This window comes from Corvus cornix, chromosome 1A, assembly GCF_000738735.6.
Source record: "Corvus cornix cornix isolate S_Up_H32 chromosome 1A, ASM73873v5, whole genome shotgun sequence".
Taxonomy (NCBI): Eukaryota; Metazoa; Chordata; class Aves; order Passeriformes; family Corvidae; genus Corvus; species Corvus cornix.
The window spans coordinates 61,199,587-61,224,960 of record NC_047057.1 but is presented as its reverse complement, the minus strand read 5'-3'; the positions used below and the strand labels follow the sequence as shown (position 1 = coordinate 61,224,960).

General features: G+C 45.8%; 1 protein-coding gene and 1 long non-coding RNA gene across 8 annotated transcripts in view; one reads left to right on the top strand and one right to left on the bottom strand.

Moving 5' to 3' along the window:
• The window catches only part of PACSIN2 (protein kinase C and casein kinase substrate in neurons 2), a 53,911-nt gene extending 50,266 nt beyond the window's left edge, over positions 1 to 3,645 (top strand). For all 7 annotated transcript variants that reach the window (XM_039571492.1, XM_039571490.1, XM_039571491.1 and 4 more), the window contains one exon: positions 1,812 to 3,645. In XM_039571492.1, the coding sequence (XP_039427426.1) occupies positions 1,812 to 1,924 (113 nt within the window). In that variant the 3' untranslated portion in view covers positions 1,925 to 3,645. The remainder of the gene's footprint in view (positions 1 to 1,811) is intronic.
• On the bottom strand, positions 3,140 to 25,129 carry LOC109146119. Its single transcript, XR_005604553.1, has 5 exons — positions 25,089 to 25,129; positions 23,891 to 24,410; positions 17,199 to 20,543; positions 11,805 to 11,972; positions 3,140 to 8,542 (listed from the first exon to the last, which is right to left on the bottom strand). It is a non-coding gene; the product is annotated as an uncharacterized LOC109146119 (long non-coding RNA).
• Positions 25,130 to 25,374: the final 245 nt, after the last annotated feature.

Here is a 25,374-nt window from a genome sequence, read left to right as displayed (position 1 = left end):
ACTTAGCTTTTAGGCAGAAGTGTTAGTGTGACTAGCTTTACACTGAACACACAGAAAACTAAGGAAAAAGCTCACCAGGCTGGGTGGGAGCCAATTTAAAATGTACTCCATCCTGTGTTCCTCTGTAGATAGGCACAGGCTCCTAAGCAGCTGTCAGCAGAGGATTTAATGCATTTTAAGGATTTGTTCAAATGTACATGGATATTCTCAGATGGGATTTCCTTGGGTATTCAAAGAATTTGCCTACAAAATGCTTCTAGATACGTTACAGAATATATGCTCTGCACAGTGTCCATTAAATGTACTTCAATACATGAAACTAACTTTTTTTAGTGGAGAACTTTTACATCTGGTGGTTTTTCGGGTTTTTTGTCTGGGCATACAGCTGTGGGAGGCTTCCAAAGAGGAAGAATGACTTTATTCATATCTTGTGAGAGGTTTTATAAGCATGTAAGAGGATGGAACATAACTATTTACAATGTCTATCTCACCCTCCTGTGGCCCTCCACAGCTGAGAATAAATAGGAGCAGTAAATGTTGTCCCTGCAATGTTGTCAGAACATGTTACTGTGTGTGCTGGTTTTATCATCACAGTGGTTTCACTGTAACTGCTGTGCAGATGACACTTAAAAGTGTTAATATTTTCTTAGATCTCCAGCATCACTGGGTTTCCAAGCCCAAGCTTTGATACAAATGCATTTGTTGGAGCTTACTGTCACTGAAATGTGAATTTTTGGTAGTCTTTGTTTCCACTCTTTATTAACACACACTTCATGGAAGTAACAGGAAGGTTTGGAATTGTACTCTCATTCTGCAGCATTAGAAAAAGTGGGAAAAATTGTAAAATGTCTCCGTAAACCAAGTAGAGTCTGAAGTGCCAACATTTGTTCATAATGTTTTTTTATGAGTTTCCTGATAAACTTAAAAACTAGAGGAGATGAAGCTTTAACCTTTTTATCTAAGAGAAAAGCTATAAATATAGATGTCTTGAGAAGATTTAATACAAAGCTTGTCCATTTCTACCAAAGAATTTATAGTCCTGAGGCTAGTTTATATTCTCCTAAATGACACCAAGACTCTCTGCTTTTTGGGACTGTAATAAGTGATTAACATCATCATCATCTATTTCCTATTGCTGAGATAAAACACAAATCAGTTTTAACTAGGCAAATCACTTGACACAAATAAGTTGCACAGGAGGAAATAATTGTTACTCAGTGTGGCCTTTTTTGCCTGGCTGAGGTGGAGCTTCACTTGCTCCTATGGAGCATCTTGGAGTCTGCAGGCTCTCCACTGTCAAGGTATTCACTGAGGATGTGGAGTATCAGATGTGCACTGTAGTCAAAATGAACTTATGTTATAGTTCATAAATGTCTGAATGGATAGTCAGTAAGTTAGGAAGCAAATTCTGAGTTACTCAATCTTTGTAGCATTTTCTTCCATGTTTCACATAAAACCTTAAGACAATAAGCCTAATGAAATACTTCACTTGCGCTGACATAGGTTGGGAGTTACAAATGCAGGGTTATTCTGCTGGTTCAGAGGTAGTTGTATGATCCACAGCTATGTTTTAGTTTCTAAGTAATGATTCTTCCTATTTTCTTGAAATTGGGGACCTCTCATCCAATCTGCAAATCTGTAAATGATAGATACTCTTAGTATCAATGGCATGAAGAGCAGAGAAGGGAGGATTTCTTCTTGGGCCTGGATTGGGCAGGGGAGGAAGAATGGACATGTAGGTAACTGTCATATAACTTCCTGTTTTACTGAAAAGGATTCAGCTTGTTAACAATATTCCTTCTTTTCTTCAGGGGATGAGTTAACCAAAATGGAGAACGAGGATGAGCAGGGCTGGTGCAAAGGACGCCTGGACAATGGACAAGTTGGTTTATACCCAGCAAACTATGTGGAACCAATCCAGTGACAAAGGACAAAATAAACACAGAAGTGCCACAAGAGCTCTGTAGTCCTGTACAGTGTATTTAGGTAAAGTGAGAGGAAATGGAATGGATGTATAGAGTGTAAATATTTTAATGAAAAGGCGAGAGCTTGATACCGAAATAAGGCTGAATTAAAGACAAAAGCTTGACTTTGTTTCCACAACTTGTACACAATGCAAAGGAAAGGAGTTAGGTTGAAAAATAGTATGATAAGAAAAACACTTTTTAAGCTTTTTCTTCCCACATGGTCTGTTATTGTGGATCCTAAACATTTTTTGCATTTTCTATGCTTATGCCTCATCCTACCCCAGGTATGTGGCTTACGCTCACTTTTGTTTAATCAGTTATTTTAAGTGACCTTCAGTAACTTGCAACTTGAATTTTAAAAATTATTAGAGTTAATTTTTTATTTGTTCTTATCAATGTCTGAAAGATGCAGTATTTTTTTATTTAAATGCTATGTAGTTAAGCACCTTTTTGTATGCTTTGATTTATCAATTAATACTTAAATTATGACATAGATTTAGACACCATTTGACTGAATGAAATCTCTTCCCATGTTGTAGTAATCTTTCTGTCTTGTCAGCATGGCTTGAAGTTGTAAATGGAGTTGTAAAACAAAATACTGTATTTAATAAATATCTGTTACAGAAGGTTATTTGTAGCAGAGATATCTGCAGGTGTCATAGGCTGGGATTCTATTACAAGTGTTCTTTACGTGGGTTGACACTTGAACTAAGAGTTTTCCATCTAGATCTTAAGTGGCATTCAAAAGAAAGATAAATTGTGCATAAGCCCCAGAAGAGTGGCTATTTCCAGCACATGTTTGCAGGGGGGAAAAAAAAAATCTCCTTTTAACTGCTAATGATTTTTGGGTGATTTGAAATGTTAAATCTGTGAAGGCTGATTATCTTGAACAGAGAAGACTGTAAAATAGACTAAATGCTTTTATTAAGAGCCTATCTATGTTGTGTATATGTACATATAATTTGATATTCCAAAATATGAAGAGCATGGCTATTAGTTATCAAGCCTTTTGGTGTCAATAAGATTTAGACTATTTTAAGAGTTTAAATTTTAGGTATATTTAAATCTGCTTTCCTGCCATATTCATTACTGTACCATAGACAAAGTATTCTGTGATTAGATTTTTCAGAAGTACAGTAAATACACTAATATACTCTAAATCAGTATTTGTGGATCAACTAATGAGTCAAAATAGAAACTAGATTTAGTCCATACATGGATTATTGTAGCAGAACACTGTACAATGTACATTTGTTTGCAGTTACAACTCGGCCAGCTGTAATTGTGTCAAATATGCATTTGTGACATTGAAAACTGGGTTGTAAAATTACAGCAGATTTGTGTTAAAACTAAATATCAGGTAAGTAGATATGCCATGTTAGGAAGCTACACTGTAATGAAGTTAACAGATCTTTTTCCAGGTAACTATAAAACACTGTTGGTAATCTTGGACTTTATCTTTGAGCTTATAGATGTATTTAGTCATCATTTTCAATGAATCCAAGTGTGCAAGCTTAGAAAGTGGATGTATGTATATGTCTGTCAACAAAAACTTACCCACATATTTGTTCATCCACAGGACAGTTACTAAAATTGTCAGGAATTACTGGTTTGGGTCTCTGTATTGTAAAATATTTTAGAAAACAATAAAATCTATTAATCTCTTAAATACACAGAATACACTTTTTACTGTTTCAGTGTATGTCAAAGTAGTCCTATGAAACAAATAATCTGTGCATTTCATTGCAATTCATGGTGACAAAACCTGCATTGTGTAAAAGAGCCACAAACAGGAGTGTGACATGGGTGGATTGTGCCAGTAACAAAAAAAGGGAGGTGCCATGCACAGGAATTCTTGGCAAAACATTCCAGCAAAATCTTCATGGAAGAAGAGGAAACTGTCTTTTATGGGTATGCAGAGTCTACTGTGATGCTGCTTTCTGTGGTGTTGTCAAGTCTCAGATAGTGTGGGTGAGCAGCTAAGCTTTTATTTCTTTTTAAATATAGTATCTGAGTATTTTGTGCCTTTGAGTTTTCTTGTTGGCTGGCAGTGATTAATGCAGTGCCATTTGTGAAGGCTGGCTGAAAGTTTTATCTCATCTCCCCCATCAACACCTGCTGGACAGCAGATCCCAGAGGGTCATAATCAGTGGCACAGGGTCTGGTGGGGGGCCTGTCACCAGTGGTGTCCCCCAGTATTGGTTAATTGTTTAATTTATTCATCAGTGCCTTGGGTGAGGGGGTAGGTGGTGACAGAGCTGGGAGGAGCAGCTGATTCCCCTGGGGCTGCACAGCCCTTCCCAAGGACCTCAGCAGGGTGGAGAGATGGGCAGAGGAACTGTCTGAAATCCAGAAAAGACAAATGCAGGGTCCTGCACCTGGGGAAGGACAACCCTGGGCACCAAGACAGGCTGGGGGGTGAGCTGCTGGAGAGCAGCTCTGAGGAGAAGGGCCTGAGGGTCCTGGTGGACAATGAGCTGGCCCTGAGGAGACCAATCAGAACTCTGCAAGGTACTTCTGCAGCTGTTTTACACTACTGTGATCATAGGTAACTTATTAAATAATCAGTAAATAATCAACTGCCACCTTTCTACTTGACCTTTTAATAAATCTACAAGTCCAAATAGGAATCCCTCTGGGGGACACACTGGTATCTTCCCACTGCTTATTACTGTAGTCAGTAACTGATTAAATGTTCATTTATTTCATGGCAGTTTACTTCAGCTTTTATGAAGGACATTAGCAAGGAATTTTGAATATCAAAGTCACTTGTTACATCTGCGAGATCATCTTGACACATGAAATCTCCAAGCCTGCAAAGTAAAAAACCAGATAAATTGTCAAGTACTGTGGTGACAGACACTTCTAGAATCCCTGTGCAGAAAGCACTGAAATCTGACTGCCCTGGCAGACATGAAACATCATCACGTGGCAAATGCAGGTGGGTTTTGCAGTGGGATGCTACATGCAGCTGGAGCTTTGCAAGTCCCCTGCATTGCTGTGCAAACAGCATCATCACACAGCTGAGTGTTGCTGCTTGTAAATCCCAGTCTGTAGCAAGTGTTTGGCTCTGCACTGGGCAATGGTGTTAGGATGTAGACACTTCCAAGAGTGGAAAGCTGCACGAAACCTCACCTGTTTGAAGTGGTTATGCTTCACGATAGTATCAGGACAAACACTGCATTACTACTAAATAAAAATGTTGAACTGGTTTCATCGACTGGTTTTTAATGTAGATCCTAAACTTCATTTGCGTGTGGTGGGAGAAGCATTTGAATGTTTGATCTTTCTCTTCTAGTGAAGGCTTTTTCTGTATGAATTATTTATGCTGCAGTGATACATCTGTGACTGTGTTATGCCTTTGAGGTTACCATTTGCAGAGGGCCAGCCAGCCTGAAACTTGCTGAACTGCAGTTGTCAGGAGGCAACATATTTACATATTGACAACATAGCTGTGAGCAGAGACAGACTGTGCTTAGTGTGACCAAGCTTTCCAAAGGGCATCAAGCAGAATTTATACTTACCTAAGGGACCTTTTGGCACTGAAAACCAGTGAAGATGTAGCTGGCATGACCTGGGACTGTACCTGTATTCCACCATTTCTCAGCAGCACCATGAGGAGAAAGCAAACAAGGAGGGAGGCTTGATAATAACTGGAGAACAGCACTGATAGAATTTTACAGAACTAAAAGCTTTGAATGATGGGAATGGCAGCAAATGTTTTGGAGCTTTGAGAAAGTAGGTGTCCACTGAAGCTGTAATTCCACACAACTCCAGGCAGATGCAAGTGCCAGTTTCTGGTTATCAAGTCAGCCAAAGAACAGACTGTTCTCAAGAGATAATCCCAAACTGTTCTCCTCTTTTGTATTCATATGCCCTGGCAGGGCTGTCTGGCCAGCTCCAGGAGCCCAAGACTTGTTGTGGCAGTTGGATAGGTGAGAGTAGAAGAAAGTTATTTTGCCTGTGCTTCATCAGCTCATGGAGTAGTCCTTGTGCCCAAAAAATGTATATCCACCAAATAATACAGGAAGAACGCCTCCATTTCAGAATGGCTGTGCAGAAAAGGGGGGATTAGCACAGGATCAGTCAGGGAGGAAAGGCCTCCAAATGTCTTCAGTCCCATCTCCTGCTCAACACTGAACTAGGAACAGGTTGCTGGGTGTTGCTGAAAACCTCCCAGGACAGAGTTTCCACAGCTGCTGTGAGCAAACTGCTCCAATATCTGTTTGTCCTCATCATGAAATCATCTTCTCTTCATATCACATTGGAACTGTGTTCTGGGTTAGTGTGAATTAAGAGCCCTTGGTTTTTGATTTGCAAACCAGCAATCCCCAACATCATACTCTGGCTGTGATTTGCTCTCATTTGCATGTGCTTAGAGGGCTCCTAATGCAGGACACGTTGCACTTGCCAGGCATTTGTTTCTGAGCATACGCATGTAACAGTGTTCCTCCACGTATATATTTGTCAGATCAGCTGGCATGGAAGCAATTTTTAAGTGATTCTCTCTGCTCTGGGAATACAAATATGTGTTCTGGACATTCTTGGAAAGCACCAGCAAGATGTGATACTGCCACACTGAGGTACAATTGGCAAAGTAGCACTCGTGGGCCACTTCCCCACCACTGCTGCTGTTCTCTCACTGTGCCTTCCCTCTTTCTGCACTCCACTCAAATCACAAACTTGCTGAAGAATGAGACCCACCTCTATTCCCTGGAAAAATTCATCACCTTTCAGGGTTTAGTCTGTTGGCTTCCTTTAGACCAGTTTGCTTCTCCCCTGGACCTGGGCAATCACCATTAGGGGGAGAATAGCATATGGGGGCTATTTCCAAAATTTCTTGAACAAATTGGTGTTCATTCTCATGACAAAAAAATGCCAGCACTGTCCACATGTGGCCTGTGGACAGTGGTACTGGTGAAGGAATCTGTGGCCTTTGCATCGATTTTGTCAAGATGAAACTCTGCTGAGAGTTGAGGACATAAACACTGTCAGGCCAGGGGAGTCAGCGATGCTCACTCACAGTGCTGGTCTGCTGCTGGGTCTGAGTAAGGACCTGCACTGCTCACCAGAGAACACTCCTAATCCACAGCCACCCTTGAAGGTAAGCTGCTTGGGATGAGTTGGGGTTTTTTTGTGTTTTAGTTGGTTGGGTTTGGTTTGGGCTTTTTTCTATTTACTCAATGTGCAGAGCAGCCAGTGAATTTTAAGTACTGCCTTTTCCTTGCTGGAGATGAACCAGATCATCCCTTCCTTCATGTTAGCTCCATTCTCTAGATTACCTGTCTTCCCCAGCCTGGAGGCTGCTCTGTGATTGCAGGACCTCCTTCCAGTACCCAAACAGAAATGCTTTTACTCCATCTTGTCCAGAGCTCATCTCCTGGCAATCAGCTGAGCTTGCAGTCTGCAGCAGGAATCTGCAGCATGCACAGCCACAGAGTTGAATTGTGAAGTGTGGCCTTAGGGCAGAGGTGCTGTGTATTTGTGAGCCCTGCATGGGCTCATTCTCCTCTTGCTGCCTGGGCTGCCTGCACAGCAGGGCTTTGAACAGCAGCAGCTTTTTGACATCCCAGCTTGGGACAGAGGTACCACTTCCTGAGGCAGAAGGCCAGCAGAGGAGAGAGGAGCCAGCCCTCCTGTAGTATTACCTGCCTGGGATTCCCAGAGATGCATTTTTGGGGTCTCAGCGTGCTGCAGGGGCAGCACCTTGTTTTTCTCACGTTACATGTTCCAGTTAAATAGCAAGATTGTACCCCTCTCTCTCTTTTTTTAAAAAAACTCTTTTAAATCCTACAGGATAACTAGTGCTGGCTCCTGTGGATAAGCCAGGAGCTCCAAGGGCAGGGCACAGCTGCGGGTTGCCATGCCGAGTGCTCGGGGCTGTGCTCCTCTGTGGCTGCCTCAGGCACCGTGGCCAGCACTGGCAGTGACTGGGTGTCACCATCCCCAGCAGCTTCCCCTGAGACCGCTGAGAACTGGGGCTTCTGAGCTGCTGGGGGCCACGAGGAATCTGCTGCATTTCAGGCACTGAAGGTGGTGCAGGGCTGAGGCTGGGGGGGGCAAAGATCTGGAACTCATTATTTAGAGAACTGGGTAACCCAGGCTGTGGAGGGGAGGGGATCCCAAAACTTGTGTTTGCAATGGGCTAAAAAGTGTATCAAGGAAAGGGCCTATCACAGACAAGATATTTTACATAAGGTATTTAGCTCCTGAAAGTCACTGGCACTGTGTCTAAGAGACCAGGTAGCTCTGTAAGGCCATTGTGATGCTTTTTCTGTATTGGTAACACAAGAGAATTGGAAAGTGCCACCCACAGCTGGTGAGGGTGGCAAGCCTGAGGATGGAGTGCCCCAGTTCCCCTAGCCTGAACTCACGAGACTCTCGAAGGTGGATGTGGTGCCTGGGGTCACTCCAGCAGATCTGTCTCTCCTTGTAGTCACAGCAGATGCCACACAGGAATTCAGTGCTGGTATCAACAAAGCCACATTAGCACGTGTTGTGCTGCCACTCACAGGGGGTCAGCGGGACAGAAGCACCTCAGGCACAGAGAACTCGATAAGGGGAGCCTTGCTGACCTGCAAAGACAAAGAGGAAGGAGAGTGAGAAACAGCAGCAGCTTTGATCTCACAGCTCACCCATGAATTGTAATAATTCTGCATTATCCTTGTTATAGACAATATAGCTCCCATCATCAACTTCAGAGCATACTTCTTTTGACCTGTTAAATATCTTTAAAGGTAAGACACATCTAAGTAAACATAATATACCATGTGCATTTAAATTGACTAGAAGTTCCCCAAATGACACTTCGAAGATCTGTGATTTTCTTGCCTCAGTTACAGATTCCATCCAATTTTGTGATATGGATTGTCTATTTATTATTTTAAAATTTTAATAAAGTTAAATTTTTAGTTATATACTGCAAGCTTAAGTGGTTATGTGGTATCTAAATTGCTGAATGAAATTATTCTGCTAATTGGGTTTAGTACCAGCTGTCTTCTCTCCTGTGACATGTTAAAGAATTCCTTGCCTTAGTGATAGTGTTGATTCTTGAATGATAAGCTTGTACTCTTTTTGATAGAGTTCACTATTTTTGGTTGTTTATCTTCTGCATGTAGTAGTAAAAGCCTGGAGGGGTTATTTGCATCTGGGTAATCTCAGGTTATAGTCCTGTCCTGCACGGTGCTAAGAGTGATCTGTGTCCCTGTGGCACTGCCACCCACCCACCCTGAGAGCAGGCACTGCTCCAAAGCTGTTGGCATCAGGCACAACTCTGCTTTAACTGTAGCTGAGGTTTTTGGACTCTGAAATGAGGTGGGAAAATTGGTCACAGGACCAGACCACACTGGTACAATTCTGAAAACGGTTTCCACTGACTGTGAGTGCTTTAGTTCCAGCTGGGTTTGGTTTTGGTTTAGTTTTTTCTTTTCCTTTCCATCTCACCAGCCACATCCTTTAGAGCAGACAAACACTAAAGTGCCCATAAGAAAAAGTGCTTTATTATTATTATTATTATTATTCACTAAAGCACATAAGAAAACAAAGCATTTATGATATTCAGGTGCTAACAAGACATTTCCTGTGTGCACATGAGCAGCAATAGCCAAGGCCCCTGCTGCTCCTGCAGCATGGGAAGAGCAGGTTTGCTGCTCTGTACTTGAGGGAGGGCTTGGGATCCACTTCCTGGAGGACTGTGCCAATGGGAAGCAGATGCCATCCTCATCAGGGACAGTAAGATGAGGAAGCACAGGCCTGCTGGGCTCTCTCTTCCAGCTTTCTATTCCATCTTTGCTCTTTGCCCTCCTCATTGCACTTCCCAAGTCAGGAACAAGTCAATAAAGCCCTTGCACCTTATTGTGAGACCACAAAAACCATCCCTGCCTGCAGAGAAGGCTTGGGTGGCTCTGTTTGTGCATGACACAAACATAAATGTACATAAATGGAGACCAAAACCCAATGGTTTTGATATTTCCCTGCAGCTGTCCAGCACTTACACAACCTTAAGGGTAGGATTTGCCATTCAGCCACAGCCCTTGTTCCAGCACTGTCAGTTAACCCCAGCAGATCCAATTCAAATGCAAACCTTGTAGCTCAACCCCAGAAAGATCTCTTGTAACCCATACCTTAGCCTGGTATTCACTTTTAACACTCCTCCAAGAGCCCTGCTGATCCCCAAACTTCAGAAAGCACCTGGCAAACAAAGCCACCTCCCCAGCAGAGAGCAAAGAGAACCTGGTGACAGGAGACAAGACACTGCTGGTATTAAATATTGCATTCCTACTTTCTACACTGCAATTCACGTTTTATACAAGCACAATGCAAATGCAGCTCAGACATCACGTGGGCAAGAGACAAGACTTTTACTGAGCCTGTGATGGGCACAGAACTGTGTGAGTGATGGTTGTCAGTGAGTGGCTTAAGGAGCTGCCATGACTGAGACTTTGCTTGCATTCAAGAGCTTTTTGGTTGTCCCACTTACAGGGTTTTATCAGATTTCTCAGCCCTAAAAGAAAATCTGAGTGATTTTATTCAAGTTTAAGTTAGCCCTGCTCTAAGCAGGGAGTGGGACTTGATGACCTTCCCATGTAAATTTTTCTGAGGCTCTAAAGTGGTGATGGTTGTGAAAAGGAGAGGAAAAGAACCAACAGGATATATTTAGATTTTTAATGTATTTTAATTGCACTAACTCTATTGATTCTATATTTAATATAGAATAATAATGGTGTTCATTTTCACTGCACTTTACAAAACTGTTACATTTATCATAGCTGGATCATGATACTACATGTGATAATCTGAGGGTATTTATGAGGTGAAATATGAGGAGAATAAACCAGAGAGTTCTGCTCCACAAGTTCTGGCTTTGTATCAAAGTGCATGGTTTGGGCTTTGACAACCACACTGGCTCAAGGTCTCAGGATGTATTTTTCTCTGTAAAATTCAATTTATTCATCCAAATGCTGCTCAGACATTACTGGGGACCAGTGGGTTCTCAGTTCCTGAGCTGGCTGTGCATATTGCACTCTTCCCTTTCTCCATCAGCTGCTGTGCAGCTGCTGGATCACCCCCACCAGTTACTGCTGAGGAGGAGCTGACTTTCAGCAGTTCCTGCGTGGTCCTACCTGTGGATTGGGTACTGTGCTTGCAACTCCTCTTTAGGGAATCTTATTTGTGGGGTTGAATCATGAAAATGTGAATTTACTGAGCAGATACACTGGACTTTCCTGTGTGCCCAAAGCACCCAGGGAAAAAGGCATTGGACAAGACAAAAACGGCACTCCAAGAAACCATTCCTTTGTGCATGGAAACAGGGCATGGCACCAGTTTGGGGAAGTCTCTGCAGTGAAAGGAGAACTCATCTGCTGTTTCCCAATTACAGGTTTAATTTTTTTTTCCTTATGCCCCATCTTTTACTGCCATCTACTGGTTCTGACTGAATGGCTTCTTCGTTGGCCCTGGAGTAAATATCTTTGGTGTACTCCATTTATAAAGAGCTACAAGTTTTGACAAGGGACCCTCAGAGAGGGCTTTAGGGATGGATTAACTGAAAAACATAATTAACTGAGAAACAACACTTGTGGAATGGTAAGCTCAGGCCATAACTGGGAAGAAATCATGGATAAAGAAAGGAGAAGACAATACTGAGAAGTCAGCCCTTTAGTATTGCATTTCAGCATTTTGAAAACAAATAATTTTGGATTTGTTTATTTATTTTGAAGAAAAGCTTTTGTTTGTAAAACAACCCCCCAGAACCCTCCCAATGTTTCATTTAAAACAGGTCTATACAAAAGGGGCCAAAATGCATCTTGAGAGTCAATTACATTTTTGTGGCCTTACCTGCAGCCAGGACTTGCAAAATGGCTCCAAGCAGCACCTCAAAGCTCTCCCAGGTGAAGGAAAGCAACTGTTCACTTGGGCAAGAGTATCCTGTAGTTTGTCTCTGTCTGAATGTGCTGTCAGGGAATAACATCCTGCAGGTATTGGCTGTTTCATGGCTCCAGGAAACTGCAGGTAATGTTATAACTATCAGTGTCTTGTAAATGATCAGATGGGCACTGAGTCAGGCAGAAATCATGCAGAAAAGCTCAATGCTTTGATTTTGCTGCTGATAAAGGGGGAGAACATCAGAAGGGTTTTTATTATGCTTGGGCCCTGATGAATTTCTTCTTCTCTCCTCTTACACACAGCCTCTGGATAAACCCACCTGAAGACACTGGTGCCCCTGTTCTCAGAACAGGAAAGGAGAGAAGGCTCCAAATCCAGCCCCTTCCACGTTGCTGCAACACAGCCAAGTATGGAACCACTTAGCTGTCAGCAGGTCTCCTCCTACCAGGAGCAGAGCTGGGACCTCCCTCTGGGTAGGGACCATGTGGGCCAGGATTATCTTTTTTATTCCAGTACTTCCCTTCCTAATTATAACCCTTTTGTACTGGCTCAGACAATTCCCCTCTTCACTTGTCACTTCCAACTTTTAAAACCTTTAATGACTTGCTGCAAACCCTTGAACTGACTATGTCCTGTTATCTCCCCACTCATTTTCCCTGTAGAATGTGCTACATTCCAGCTGGCTGGGAACAGGCTCAGAGGAAAAGGAGAAAGCTCTTTCCAGAAGGGCAGGCCTCAGCTTTAAGAACTGAATCACAGTATCCAAGTCTGCTTTGACACACACCTCCTCCATGAAACTCCTCAAGGACAAGAAAGAAAAAAACCTGATGGCATACTCAGAAGCAGAGAAGGAACTTCTTAACTCTGTGGTCTCTAATCACCACAGGAGGCAAGAGGAGAAAACAGTGCCATAGGGAGATGTCAGAGTATCCTTAACCCCACAGCATCCTTAATCCTGGTATAGTATTTACATAAAACTCACTTTGTACAGCATTCATGAGTAGAGGACACCCTCAGCAACAAACACCCTTCTCTGAGTGCATTATTGATGCTGTGTCAGAGACTTGTTTACATTCCTTTTACACTTTTCCACAGAGAACAATCGTGAACATGATGTGATTATTCAACCCCATGGCAGGGGAGCACAGTTATTGCTATTGCCAGTTTTAAAAACAGTGGGGAAAAGAGGAGGTCCACCTCAAGCCACTCCTCTTGGTGGAGATAAAGGGTTTGGATCCACCAGTCTTAACAATGGAGCCAAAGGCCAAATGGCTTTCCCGAACCAGCTGAAGTCATAGCTCTGGGGAAAGACAATACTGTCTGAATCATGGAATCTGGGCAAGAAAAATGGGAATATGTCCCTGCAACCAAGTGTTCTATTTGAGAATAACTTAGTGTTGCAGATTCCTGTGTTACAGACCAGCACAACTAAATCTACCTGATTGTTCTGATGCCTGGGGTGGCCACCTAAAAACAGGGACTAGACAAAAATAAGGGAATAAAGGTTGGTATTTATGTGAAGGGCCTTCAAAGGTACACCCTGGGCAGGTCATGAGTTCTTCACACTTTTATAAGTTTGGTTCATTTGCACAGCAGGGTTAATTCTCCAATTAAAACTTCAGTTAATGATGTAATTTCCTCAAGTTTATCCCCCTTCTTAAGATGTTAGTTTACACATTTTGGGCCTAGGACAGTGTGGGTGTCATTGGAGATCAAGCTTGGAGAGGTTTGTTATGTCTAACCAGCATGAGAGAACAGTCGTTACCAGGCTGCAAGAAGTAACCTGTTGGAGTTACACACTAGGGAGTGCAGGATTTGAAAAATACACAAGTTAAAACCTAAGGCATCAGTTCCAATAATCCATCTGGAATGGGATATTATCTGTGTGATGGGAATGGACCATGGAGCAGGGATGGTGCCAGCAGAGGGGTGACCATCCAGAGGGTCCCACCTGTCCATCCCTGCTGCCCAGCTTTGGGATGAGCAGGTTGGGGACTGCCCCCTGTGTTTGCTCTGCAGGATGAGGAAGCCAACCCTACCAAGGAGGAAGATGAGGAGGTGTGGGAGGATGGAGACAGCGGCCACCAAAGGCTGGGGAAGGCACAGGCCCAGGTAAGAGCTGTTGCCTTCCAAGGAGAGGGACTTGTCTGTCTCAATTCCCGTTGGAATTGAGGGTGTGAGGCCAATGGAACAAAGGGTTTGAGTCCATCTTCTTACTGGAGTTCTAATGTGCCTTAAGAGAGGTTAGTGAAAAGCTCATTATCCCTGATGGAATCTCTGAAAAACAGGGATTGAAGCTTTCAGAAGGGGCCCAACCCTGCCTGCATGTATCCAAGTGCAGCCCCCCCTCCCTGTTTTTGTGTACAGCTGGGATGAGACCTCAGCTGCTGTTACTTGCCAGCTCACAAGTTGTGTAGCTCAGAGCCTCAGCCATGAAGGGCCAGGCTGTGTTTAAAACAGCCCAAGGTACCAGAGAGCTGGAGTAATTTCCTAGCAGGTAACTTGACTTGGAAGCTGCATTCTAAAATTTGTCCACATTTATTTTCTCTCCTATATGGAGACGCCTCAAGAAGCAGAGGTGGGGTGTTCCTAACAAAAGGACATCCACATTCATGGGTGGTAGAGGGCTTAAAACTAAAGTATCAGAGGAAGTGCCTTTAGGACACTTCCAATTCCTTGGTGTGAATGGAACTCAAATGTTAAGTGTCCAAATCCTGACAAGCCTGTATGAACTCCAAAGTTTCTGCAAGGGTTTCACAGCCAGGGAAGGAGATAAGAGTCTGGAGTCTCTCCCCAAAACCTGGCTGCTGGTTTGTTTGGCCAGGCATAGGAATAATTGTGTATTCCCTGGGGCTGTCCTTATGGGGAGAGGTTTACTTATGTGCCCTGGGTTTATTCAGTGCATCTTCAAAGTGATGGAAATTGATTTCATTGAAAGGCCAGGGGTGCCAAATGTTTTCCCCAGCCAGAGCTCGGAGCCAGCCCAGTGGGAAGGGGTTTAGTGGCCATTTTCCTGCTCCCTTGGGCAGCAGCACTGGAGCACTCGCACCCAACCGTGCCCGAGGTGCCGAGTACTGGCAGGAGGCAAAGCCAGGGACTGGGCAGTAGGAGCTTGCAGTGCTCCTGGAAGCGCAGACCTGGAGCCGTGGGTTAGAACTCCCAGGAGCTGCTGCCTCACTCAAACCTTGTTTAAAGCTCAGCATCCCTCCTGCTCCCTTGGAATGATTGTTGCTTCTGTTGTTGCTCTTTCCCGATCCATTATGATTATTATTGTAAATTGCCACTCCATTTCTTCCATAGCCCTTTGCTTCCCAGAGGTGGTGCTTTAGGCAAGCCCCTCCAGCCTGGGAAGGGTGCTTTTGGCTCCGGACTCATTCCCAGTCCCCAGGAGCAGCTGCACCTGTGCTGTCCCCAGCAGGTGAGGCAGAGGTGCCTTTCCTTCCTTCCCTCCCTGCTGCACTTTGGCTTTTTGAGGGCTCTCTGGGGGTCTAAGGGAGAAGTTCTTTGTCATTCCAGGCCAGAATTAGCCCTGGTCCCACTAAAAGCAGGAGGAATCATTTTATCCCTGTGTATGGATACACATCTTGTGTTTTCTCTCTTTTGCTGACACCGTGTGGTGAAGCAGCAGCTCCCAACGTTTCAGTGCTGCTCCCTGGAGTAGTTTCTATTTGTAAAAAAATGAATTCCCTGCTGGAATCCCAGTCACAGCCCCCCATACCAATGTGCAGTTTAAGATCTTACACCCTGACCAGGACAAGTTCCTGTCCTTAGACATGGAAAACAGGGGAAAGCTCAGACTGGACTGGAGCCAGACTCCAAAATGGGGAAAGTGAGGCAGCATGCTTGGCACAAACTGGGGCTGGTACAGGGGGTGTTCTTGTTGGATGACACCCTGTGGAACAGATCCTTTTCTTCCTTTGTCCAAAGTCCAATGGCAAAGGAGCAAATAACCCACAAGTGGGGCCTGGAAGGAAAAACGGTTCTGTTAAAATTAGGCAAAGAATGCACTAAGAAAAAATGGACATCCTTTTTAGGTATGAAAGTAAGTAGGGGAGAAACGTTGAAAAAGAGCTCTTTTATTTGGTGCCACCTCTCATTTTTTTATGGATAAAACCCTCTAGTGAGCAATCAGAACAGGAGTGGGAAAGCCAGGAGCCTTTGACTTCCACAGTGGACTTAATTTCCATGCTTAATTTCAACAATTTCTTCTCTCTCTCAGGACAGGAAAACCCACTTAACTTGTCCCATCTTTGCCAAAAGCTTTGGTATTTGAGCAGCCAAACCCAATGAGCTCTGGCCCCACCAGCCTGTACTGGAGGGCCCCTGGTCCTGCTTGTGGTGTGGGATGAATCCCCAATTGTCCCCAGAGGGGGCTGCCCTGGTCCCTGCAGTGCCCAGCACCTGAGACACAGAGAGAGCCCTGTCCACAGGGGCTCCTTGTCAGGAATGTGGCAGCAGCCCCAGGAGCAGGCTGGAGGTGAGAACTGGGGCTGTGTTTGAGACTGACCAGGTCAGCTCAGTGTTTACCTGTGGGGGTTTGGCCCCACACACTGAGTTTAAGCAAGGATCAGGGTGACAGATGCTGCATTTTGGGCACCCTGAGAGTTTCTATCTCCCCTGGAGATTTCCTGCGGGGATGTGGCAGCACGGGGAGCAGAATTAACCCTGCACCTCCCGTGGGCACTGCTGGCCTTTGTCTCTCTGTTGTGCCATCAGCCTGTGGGAATTTGCTGCTGCCGCTGCCACCCCACCTGGGGCTGCGTGCTCCTGGCAGCCCTTCCCAGCCCCACACCCGAGCTCCAGCGCTGCCTCCAGGCTGTGCTGGGAGTGTTTGCTGGGAATTTGCCTCATCCCTGGGAGCATCCTTTTGCTCCTGAGAGGCTGGACAGAGCTTTTGGGCTTGTCAGCTTCAGAGTTTGGTGGCAAAAGTCACTGAAAAGGAGAATGACAATGAGGTTTGACAAAAGTGCTGCTGTCAGACCCTACCTGACAGTCTGTGCTTTGTGTTGGAACTGGGCGTGAGTCTGCCCTGCAGGGAGTGAATGTCCCCTTCCCAATCCAGCCCAGCAGGTGCCAAGGGCTCTTACAGGAATATTTATCCTTTACTTCCCTTTGTGATAACTTAATATCCACCCTGCCAGGAGCAATTCCTTGATTTCTCCTGTCGAAAACCTCATGGCACAGGCAGTTTGCAAAGGAGGCGATTCCCGGGCTTAGACCCCCTCGGCCCCGGGGCCCCGCGCACCTGAGCCGGGCCCGGCCCCGCCCCTGAGGCCCCGCCCCGGTACCGCCCCGGTACCGCCCTGCCCGGGCCGGGACCATCGCCCGCGGCCCCGTCCCTCTCACCTGGGCCGGACCGGGGCTGCTGCCGGCTCTGGGACCGGGCCTTCTGTGTGATCGGCGGTGATTCCAGCTGCTCCCATGGGATTTTCAGCCTTTTTCATCAGTGGTACACTCTAATGGAAGGCCAGGTGCTGAGCACGACAGAAAATAATGGGAAAACTCTCTGGATCAGGCAGTGGCCCGAAGAGCTGGCAGTGCCCAGCATTCCTGGCTGGAATTTGGGGGTGCCAGCACAGCCCTTCCAGAATGTTCCTGCGGGCCTGGCACTGCCCAGCATTCCACTGAAATGAGCTTTCAGTGCCTAGCAACGCGCAGGAGCGACAAAGGGATCTGAACCTGGAAATAGGTGAGTTCCGCCTGCCCACCGATGCTGAGGCAGAGGCTGGGGCTCAGGACAGCTGCACAGCCCTTCCCTGGGGCACCGATCCTGCACTGGGACGTCGTGGTGTTGCCACACTGGGCCTCAAGCCAGGAGAGGAAAAGCCCTGACCATTTCCTCTCCACCCAGGCACACCCACAGCCCTTCCCAGGGTGTTGCGCACTCGTCCCCACCTTCACGGTTTCACTGCAGAGAGTCCGCTGAAGTGGTGCCGACCTGCGGGGAGGGGGACGGCTCAGGCAGCTCTGGTGGCTGTTCTTTCTCGATGATTCTGTGTTCTCCTGCATTTCCCCGGGCCGGGGAGAGCGCGGGGAGGCGGCGGCGAGGGCCGGGAGCGGGGCCGGGAGCGAGACCCGGCGCCACGTGGGGTCCTCACAGGAGCGGCGAGGCGTGGCCGCGACGAAGGCGTCCCCGCCGCTGCCTGCGCGGCTCCCGCCCGTGACCCCGCCGCCCGCGTTCCCACACCGGGAAACGCCGCGGGAAATCGCGCTGAAAGAGCGGCGTCGGGTTCAGGCAATTGAATAGATGCCTTTGAGAGGCGCGGGGTCCTTCTGGGCGCCGTTTTTCTCGCTACCCAAGGCGCATGCGCAAAATGCTGCCATCTTTGGAAGGCTGAGGCGAGCCTCGTGCCGAATAGCCATCTTTAGTGTGGCACCAACGCGACGCCCAGCAACCCCGCCATCTTGGGTGCTGAGCGACGCTACTTCCGGTTGAGCCGCCATCTTTGGTGTGGCACCAGGAGACTTCCGCCCCTCGTGCCATCTTGGGTGCTGGCAGCAGCCAGTTCCGGTCAGCCGCCATGTCTGGTGCGGTGCCCCTGAGGCCCGCGCCAAGTGCGAAGGTGTCCCCTCGGCTGCCTGAAGCCCCGCCGGCCCCGACGCCGAGCTGGCGCAGGCCGCCGTTCTGCCCCTCATCCTTCTTGCCACGGCGATGCACAGAATGCCACTTTAGACAAGATTGCGAAGGCAGCCGATGGCTTTAGAAATAACCACGAAATTCAAGGGAAAGAGCATTTCCAAGAGAGATGCTGGAGGGGCGAGGGCAGCACGTGCAGTTCTGAGCCGAGCTGCTCGCGCCAAGGCTCTGCCTGGGGTTGGATCTGCAGCTCCCACCTTAGAACAAGATTCCCCACGGGCCCCTGGTGGCTGCTCACAGGTCACCCTTGTCGTCCCTGACCAAGCAGGGAGGTGATGAAGGTTCTGCCCATCTCAGTTCTTGTTCTGTAGTGCAGGCAAATGCATGTTCAGGGCGGTTTTGTGTGTGGTCTCTGTGTTACACGAGTTATTTGTAGAGATGTGGTTTGTGGTCGGAGTGTGCGGCTGAGGAAGGCTGAGTTGAAATTTAGGTACCCTGGACTACGCTTGTTTGTGACTATGCCATAAATTACCACTTGCAAAGCCCTTTGCAAACACAGTTCCTTTGCCTCCTCCCAGGGCCAGTAGCTGGCTGGCATCCAGTCTTTTTCCAATGGTAAATAAAGATCTGGGAGCAAGCCAGAGTGGCTCTCACCACACAATTCAGTGCTCTGGTGAGCTAATTCTTGTCTTGATAAGGTCCTTCCAGCTATACTTTACACTCTGCTAGAACAACACCACCGACTGTGCATTTGCCTCGTGTCACCTTTAGCCCTATGGTGACACAAGGAGCCTTGGCAGGAGCAGTGACACAAAGGAGCATCAGGGAACAGGAGTGGACAGCAATAACCCCACTTCTCAGGATAAAGCTGCAGCCAGGGACTGCCCACCTGGCCACTGACTGAGCTCAAGAACAGCTTTAACAGGCACAAGTACAACTCCCTCCTCAGTTTCTTCATTAAAAGTCGTGTTTGCGTGGCAGTACAACAGTATCTCTAAGCCTTGTCAGTTCCTAGTTTTTGACATATTCAGAATCTGATCAAAAACTTTGTAGATGTCAATCCAGCAACAGAATTTTTCCCTTCACTGACAGCTGGTCAGGTCCTTAATCTCTTAGCAAAGAAATCATCATCATCACCTTTTTTTTCCAGTTTCATGTCTGTCAGCTCTGGCCTGGAATTAGGTTCTTCATGTATCACAGACAGCCAGGTACTCAACATTAATTTTTTGCTCAGAAGTTTCTCCTGTGTCTTGCAACACACAAATCCTGATGGCAGTGCCTTAAATCCTTCCATCTGGAAGGATCCAAAATTGCTTATGAACAGTAATTCTTGGCCACTTCAAGTTTGAAACACATCCTCTGTGTGGTAGAGTGAATTCAATCCAGCAATTCCCAGGTTAGTGCCAAGCTCAGGGTTATTTTGGGATGGATTGTTCTTCATTTCCCACAATGGAGCAGATGTATGTAGACCACCTTATACCTACTTAACATATCCAAATAGGTTCTCTGACAAATTTTGAAGTACTTCGTTAATTTTATTTTGCCTAAAATTCTTGACCAATGTGATCTCAGTTTTCAGAATTCTCTCATAAATTGTCCAGTGGGAATTTTATTTCCCAGGTTCAGCTTCATGTTTCTCAGAGTGGGCTGGGAGGTGCTTGCAGAACAACATGAAAATCAAGGAACAATGACTTTCCTCTGGCAGTAACTTTGTTACCTTTTCCCAGATCACCTTTCACAGCTATAATGGGAAATAGTCCTTTACCTGCCTCATGTCTTACTCTGAAGCGTTCTGAAGACAGGGAGGTGGAGCAGCATTTTGCATTTGTCTGCTGTACCCTGCAGATATTTAATCTAGAAACCATTTGGACTCAGATTAAAGGATTTGCAACATTAGCAATACTTTCCCTTAAAGTCAGTGTCAGGTTTTGGGGTTTCCCCCCTTAATGGAAGTCTTCAAAAAAAAACCCAACCCTTAAACATCTCAGTAGATCTTGTAGAACTGCCTCCATTCCAATATTAAAGATATTCTGCAGCTTTAAATGTTCTCCTTTGCAAAAATTGTAAGAAAAAGGAATGTTTTGTACAATACATCCATAGAAGAAAACTGTTTACTGTAAAGAAAAAAAAATTCAGCATTATTTTTATATTATTTATATTATTTTTATATTATTTTTATAGGTGAAATAATCTCAGTACATGAAATTATTTGGAAATGCTGTGTTGAAATGTTAGCTTTTGCAATAGTTGAAACAGAACCTTTCTTCTTTATTGAAAGGTGTTATCTCTTTTTTTTATTTTATTTTTTTTTCCCAAGAAATACAATTACAGGAATTAATTTGTATCTGCAGAATGTTTATGTGTTGATGAACACCGTGTTTTGTAATTACAAAATCTGGTAGTTCAATCTGTCTTTGAATTACCTTATGGGATCAGTGTGCGCTGCTCCAGACAGGGGAATGCAGGCACCTTGCATAACACCTACCATGTAAAACCTTCAGGAATCCTGTTTTTCCCTTCAGATTACTCACTAGAGCCTGAGGCCCCTGAAGAGACACCTTATAAATAGAAAAAGTTATTCATATCCATAAATCATCAAATAGACTCTACCTATGGGATCCGAAAATCTTATGGGATACTTTTGGCAGTTGCCAGCACTCCAAATTCACTGGGGTTGGTTTAAATGATGAAATTTTTAGAACAATGATGAATTTTAGCTTTTCTGATCAGTCTTTTGGTATTTAAGCCTCAAACAGTGCATTTCAAGATCTTTTCTGCAGCCAGCGTGGAGAAAGCTGGAGGAAAGCACAGATTTTCAGGTCATAGCAGAACTCCAGAGGCTAAGGATTGTAAAAGACAGCCCTGCAGGACTCATGTCCCACCTGTGTTTGTAAAAACAGCGAGTTCCCTGGAAAAGAAACTCATGTATGTTCAAGGCAGCTACCCACAATCAGCAGATACAAGAAAACAGTAGCATTAATCCCTTTTTGCCTCCAGAATGGAGATGATAATCCCAGCTGTTGCATGATGGATAAAATGTATTCATTCCTCAGTGCTTGTGATCTGAGGGTACATAATGGTAAAAGCCCCATAGGATCCTGGAGAAAGAAGGGAATGAATAATCCTGCATCCAGTCTGAGGGCTATGTAATATGTTGAATAATTGCACATCAAGTGAGGAGGATGAAAGGGACTATTGAAAACCAGCTCATTTGCTGAAAAAAAAGGCAGCATCCTGTGAGAGGCGGAGTTTGTGATCATCTAATTAAGGAATATGTTATTATCCCTAAACTTAAGGGGTCTGAGCTTCCAGCTTTACAAGTAACTTAATTCCTAGAATTTCTTAATTTTTCCTTTTGTAGTCCTGGAGGTCACCAATGACAAATTCCTGATCCAAGTGAGAGAGAAGCCAGTGAGAACAGAGGCTCCACTGGACTCCACCCTCCTGGACAAGGAAGGGCTCCCTGGGCCCTTGCTGCAGTGACCATGAGATGGTGGAGACCCCGAGAGCAGGGAGAGGGACAAAATGCGAGCTCACCACCCTGAAGAGAGACTGCACTTTGGTCTCTTCAAGGATTTTCTCAGAACAGTCCCATGGGATAAGGCTCTGAGGGGAAGATGGCTCAAGAAAGCTGGCTAATATTCAGCTATCACCTCCTTCAAGCTTGAGTTGTGCATCCTGACAAGCAAGAAGTTAGGCAAAAATGCGTGGATAAACTAGGGGATCCATGGATAAATTAGGGGCTCCTGGACCACAAAAAGGAAAGCTCACTCAAACTTGAAAATGAAGCAGAGGAAGGGTGGAAGCAGGGATGTGTCATTTGGGGGAAATACAAAGACACTGTCCAGGTACTCAGGGATTATGTTAGGAAAACCAAAAGAAATGCCAAAAGGAAATGAATCTGGTGAAGGGTGTCAAAGGCAAAAAGGAGCACTTCTGTAAGTAAATGGCAAAAGGAACGTCAGGAAAGCTGGGAGCCCACTACCAAATGGGACAGGGGACTTGGTGACACAGGACATGGAAAAGACTGAGGTATTGAAGCCACCTTTCCCTCAGCCTTTACAAGGAAGACCAGCCTTCAGGAATCCCAGGTCCCTGAGAGCAGAAAGGCTGTAACACAGGAGATGCAGCCTTGGTGGAAGAGGATCTGGTCAAGGATACTCAGGCAAATTGGACACGTATGAGTCCATGGGCTTTGATGGGATGTATCCATAAATGCCGAGGGAGCTGGGAGATGTCACTGCAAGGCAACTCTCGATACACTTTGATCATGGCAACTGGCAGAAGTGCCTGAAGGCCTGAAGGAAAGCAAAAGTCACTCCCATCTTCAGTATGGGCAAGAAGAAGGACAAAGGGAACTATGGGCCAGTCAGCCTCACCTAGATCCATGGGAAAGGTAATCCAGGATTTCCAGACACATGAAGGACAAGCAGGTGGGTAGGAGCAGCCAGCAGGGATTCGCCCCTGGCATCTCTCTCAGGACTGCTGAGAAGGCTCAGGGGAATCACCTGAAGGGAGGGTGCAAAGAGGACAGAGCCAGGATTTTTTTCTGTGCTGTCCAGTGAGAGGAGCAGAGGCAGGGGCCACAAATCGGAATTGTTTGGGAAATTTTTTTACAGTGAGGCTGACCCACCGTAAAAAGAGAGAGGCTGTGGAGTCTCCATCCTTGGAGATTGGACTAGATCACCTCCACAGATCCCTGCCAATCTCAACCAATCTGTGATTCTGTATTGTTCTAAATTCTATAAAATAGTAATTTACAAGTTGATGGGAAGTATTCAAAGAATGTAGAGAGGCAGAAATTACTTTCCCCATGCAACAGTCAAGGTCTTTATTACCTGAGTTGGTGGATTGATTTCTTCCAATATAATTATTGAAACGACTTTGAATACTGAAGCAGAGGAAATGTATTGTAATTTGTCAGCAAGAAAAGGAAACATGAGATTACTCTATGATTCTTACTTTTTCATATTACAATAAAAGAAAAAACCCAGGGGAGAACAATGCCAGTTTTCTATCACAGTACAGCTTGTATACTGTAGTTTTTTTGTTGAATGGGTTGGTTTTTGAATAAACTCTAAAGTTAACTTGAGAAAGAAAAACTTAACTAACAACTTCACTGAAAATAAATTTGATGTATCAAGTGCACGTCAGTGTCTTGATTATACATTTGGCATAACATAATAAACCTTCCTCTCAAAATTAATTCCAATAAGCATCCTTTTAGAAATTGGTATGTACCCTGAAAAATGAAAAAGGAAACAGAGTGACTTATTCTTAGAGTAAGGTAATAAACATAGAGTTGAGGATTAAAAGCTATGGGATAAAAAAATAGTTTTTGTTTCTTATGTGTACAGTGGGATGCAGTGAGAACTGCAATAGCAGCAATTTCCACCTGGTACACTGCAAATGGTTTAAGTAATTGCATTGGGAGTAGTGAAGCCTGTCTGGGTGGAAATACCTCTGAATGTGCTGAAAGGAGGTTGAATTTCAAAACAGCTCTCCTGTCCATCATCAGTCTTCACAGTAGCCAAGTTTCTATTTGCATTTGTGGGAGGGTCTGTTTTACAGCGTTGTAGCATTTTTTCCTTTTTGCTCTGTCAACTCACAAATCCAGGTTTAAGGTTCCTGAAGGGTTTCAGTTTCAGTAGCTTCAAACTTGTGCAGTTTAAGGTCTTCCCAGTGACTGCTTCGTCTGAGACTGCTTTGGAGCTGATGCTGGAACTGCTGTCTGAGGGCTGTTCAGCAAGGGTTGCTCTCCAAAAGCCTTCACTTCAACTGTAAGAACTATCAAGGAATTGTTGAGAAGTGGAGATCAGGAGGGCAGATAAAGGAAAAAACAACCAGGACCATGCCCTTGAGTGTTCAGGTACACAGAGAAGTAAGGCAAAACTTTGTGAGTGTAGAAACCCATTTTTTTTTCTTGCCTGTGGAGAGAGTGCTGAAGACCATGTTCCTGAGGCTTCAATTCAGGCATCCATCTGGTAGAAAATGATGGACACAAGCAGAAAGTGATATAGGGAGAATGTGGAATAAGGATGGGGTGCTGGTGTGTGCAAACTGCAAAAGAGAGCGGAAACATCGCCAAAACGACCCTCGGAGAGGCTGTACAAAAACTGTGAGGACAGGGAAAAGGAAGAAGACACAGAAAAGAAGCCAACAGAGCTATAGGGGCAGTGGCAGGGAAATGCGACAGCAGGGGTGAAAACTAAACACCATGGGGGTGCGAACTGTAGGACACCACGGGAATGAAAGTGCCGACCTGAGAAAAGTGGCAAGAAATAGGAGCGACCGCGCCAATGCGGGCACCCCACAGCGCCTCAGCAGCACCCGCAGCCCCTCGGCACCGCGCTCCCACCTCCGCGGAACACCCGCACCCCAAAGCCCGGAGGGACCCGCCCGCCTGCGCGCCCCCGCGCAACCTCCCTCCAGCGCCCGAGCGGGGCCGCGCACAGCCCGAGGCACGGGCACGCCTGTGGGCACACGCGGCCACGCGCGTCCGCACGGACAGGCACGGACAGCGGCCGGAGAGCGCTCACCCGCGCCGTGCTACTCCATGTCCCCGAACCACGGAATGTGCCCAAAGCTGGAAGGGACCCACAAGGATCATCGAGTCCAATTCCCAGCCCTGCGCAGGATAGTTCCCAACAATCTCACACCTGTTCCTGAAAGCGTTGTCCAAACACTCCTGGAGCTCTGGCAGCCTTGGGGCCGTGCCCATTCCCTGGGGAGCCTGTTCAGTGCCCCACCACCCTCTGGGGGAAAGAGCTTTTCCTGATACCCAACCTAACCCTCCCTGACATCGCTCGCCTCAGGCCCTGTCCCTGGCCATCAGAGAGCGGAGATCAGTGCCCGGCCCTCCGTTTCCCCTCACGAAGAAGTTGTAGATGGCGTACGAGGAGTTGCCGGCTGCCGCTCTCTCTCTCCCCGTGCCGTGCCGCCCCG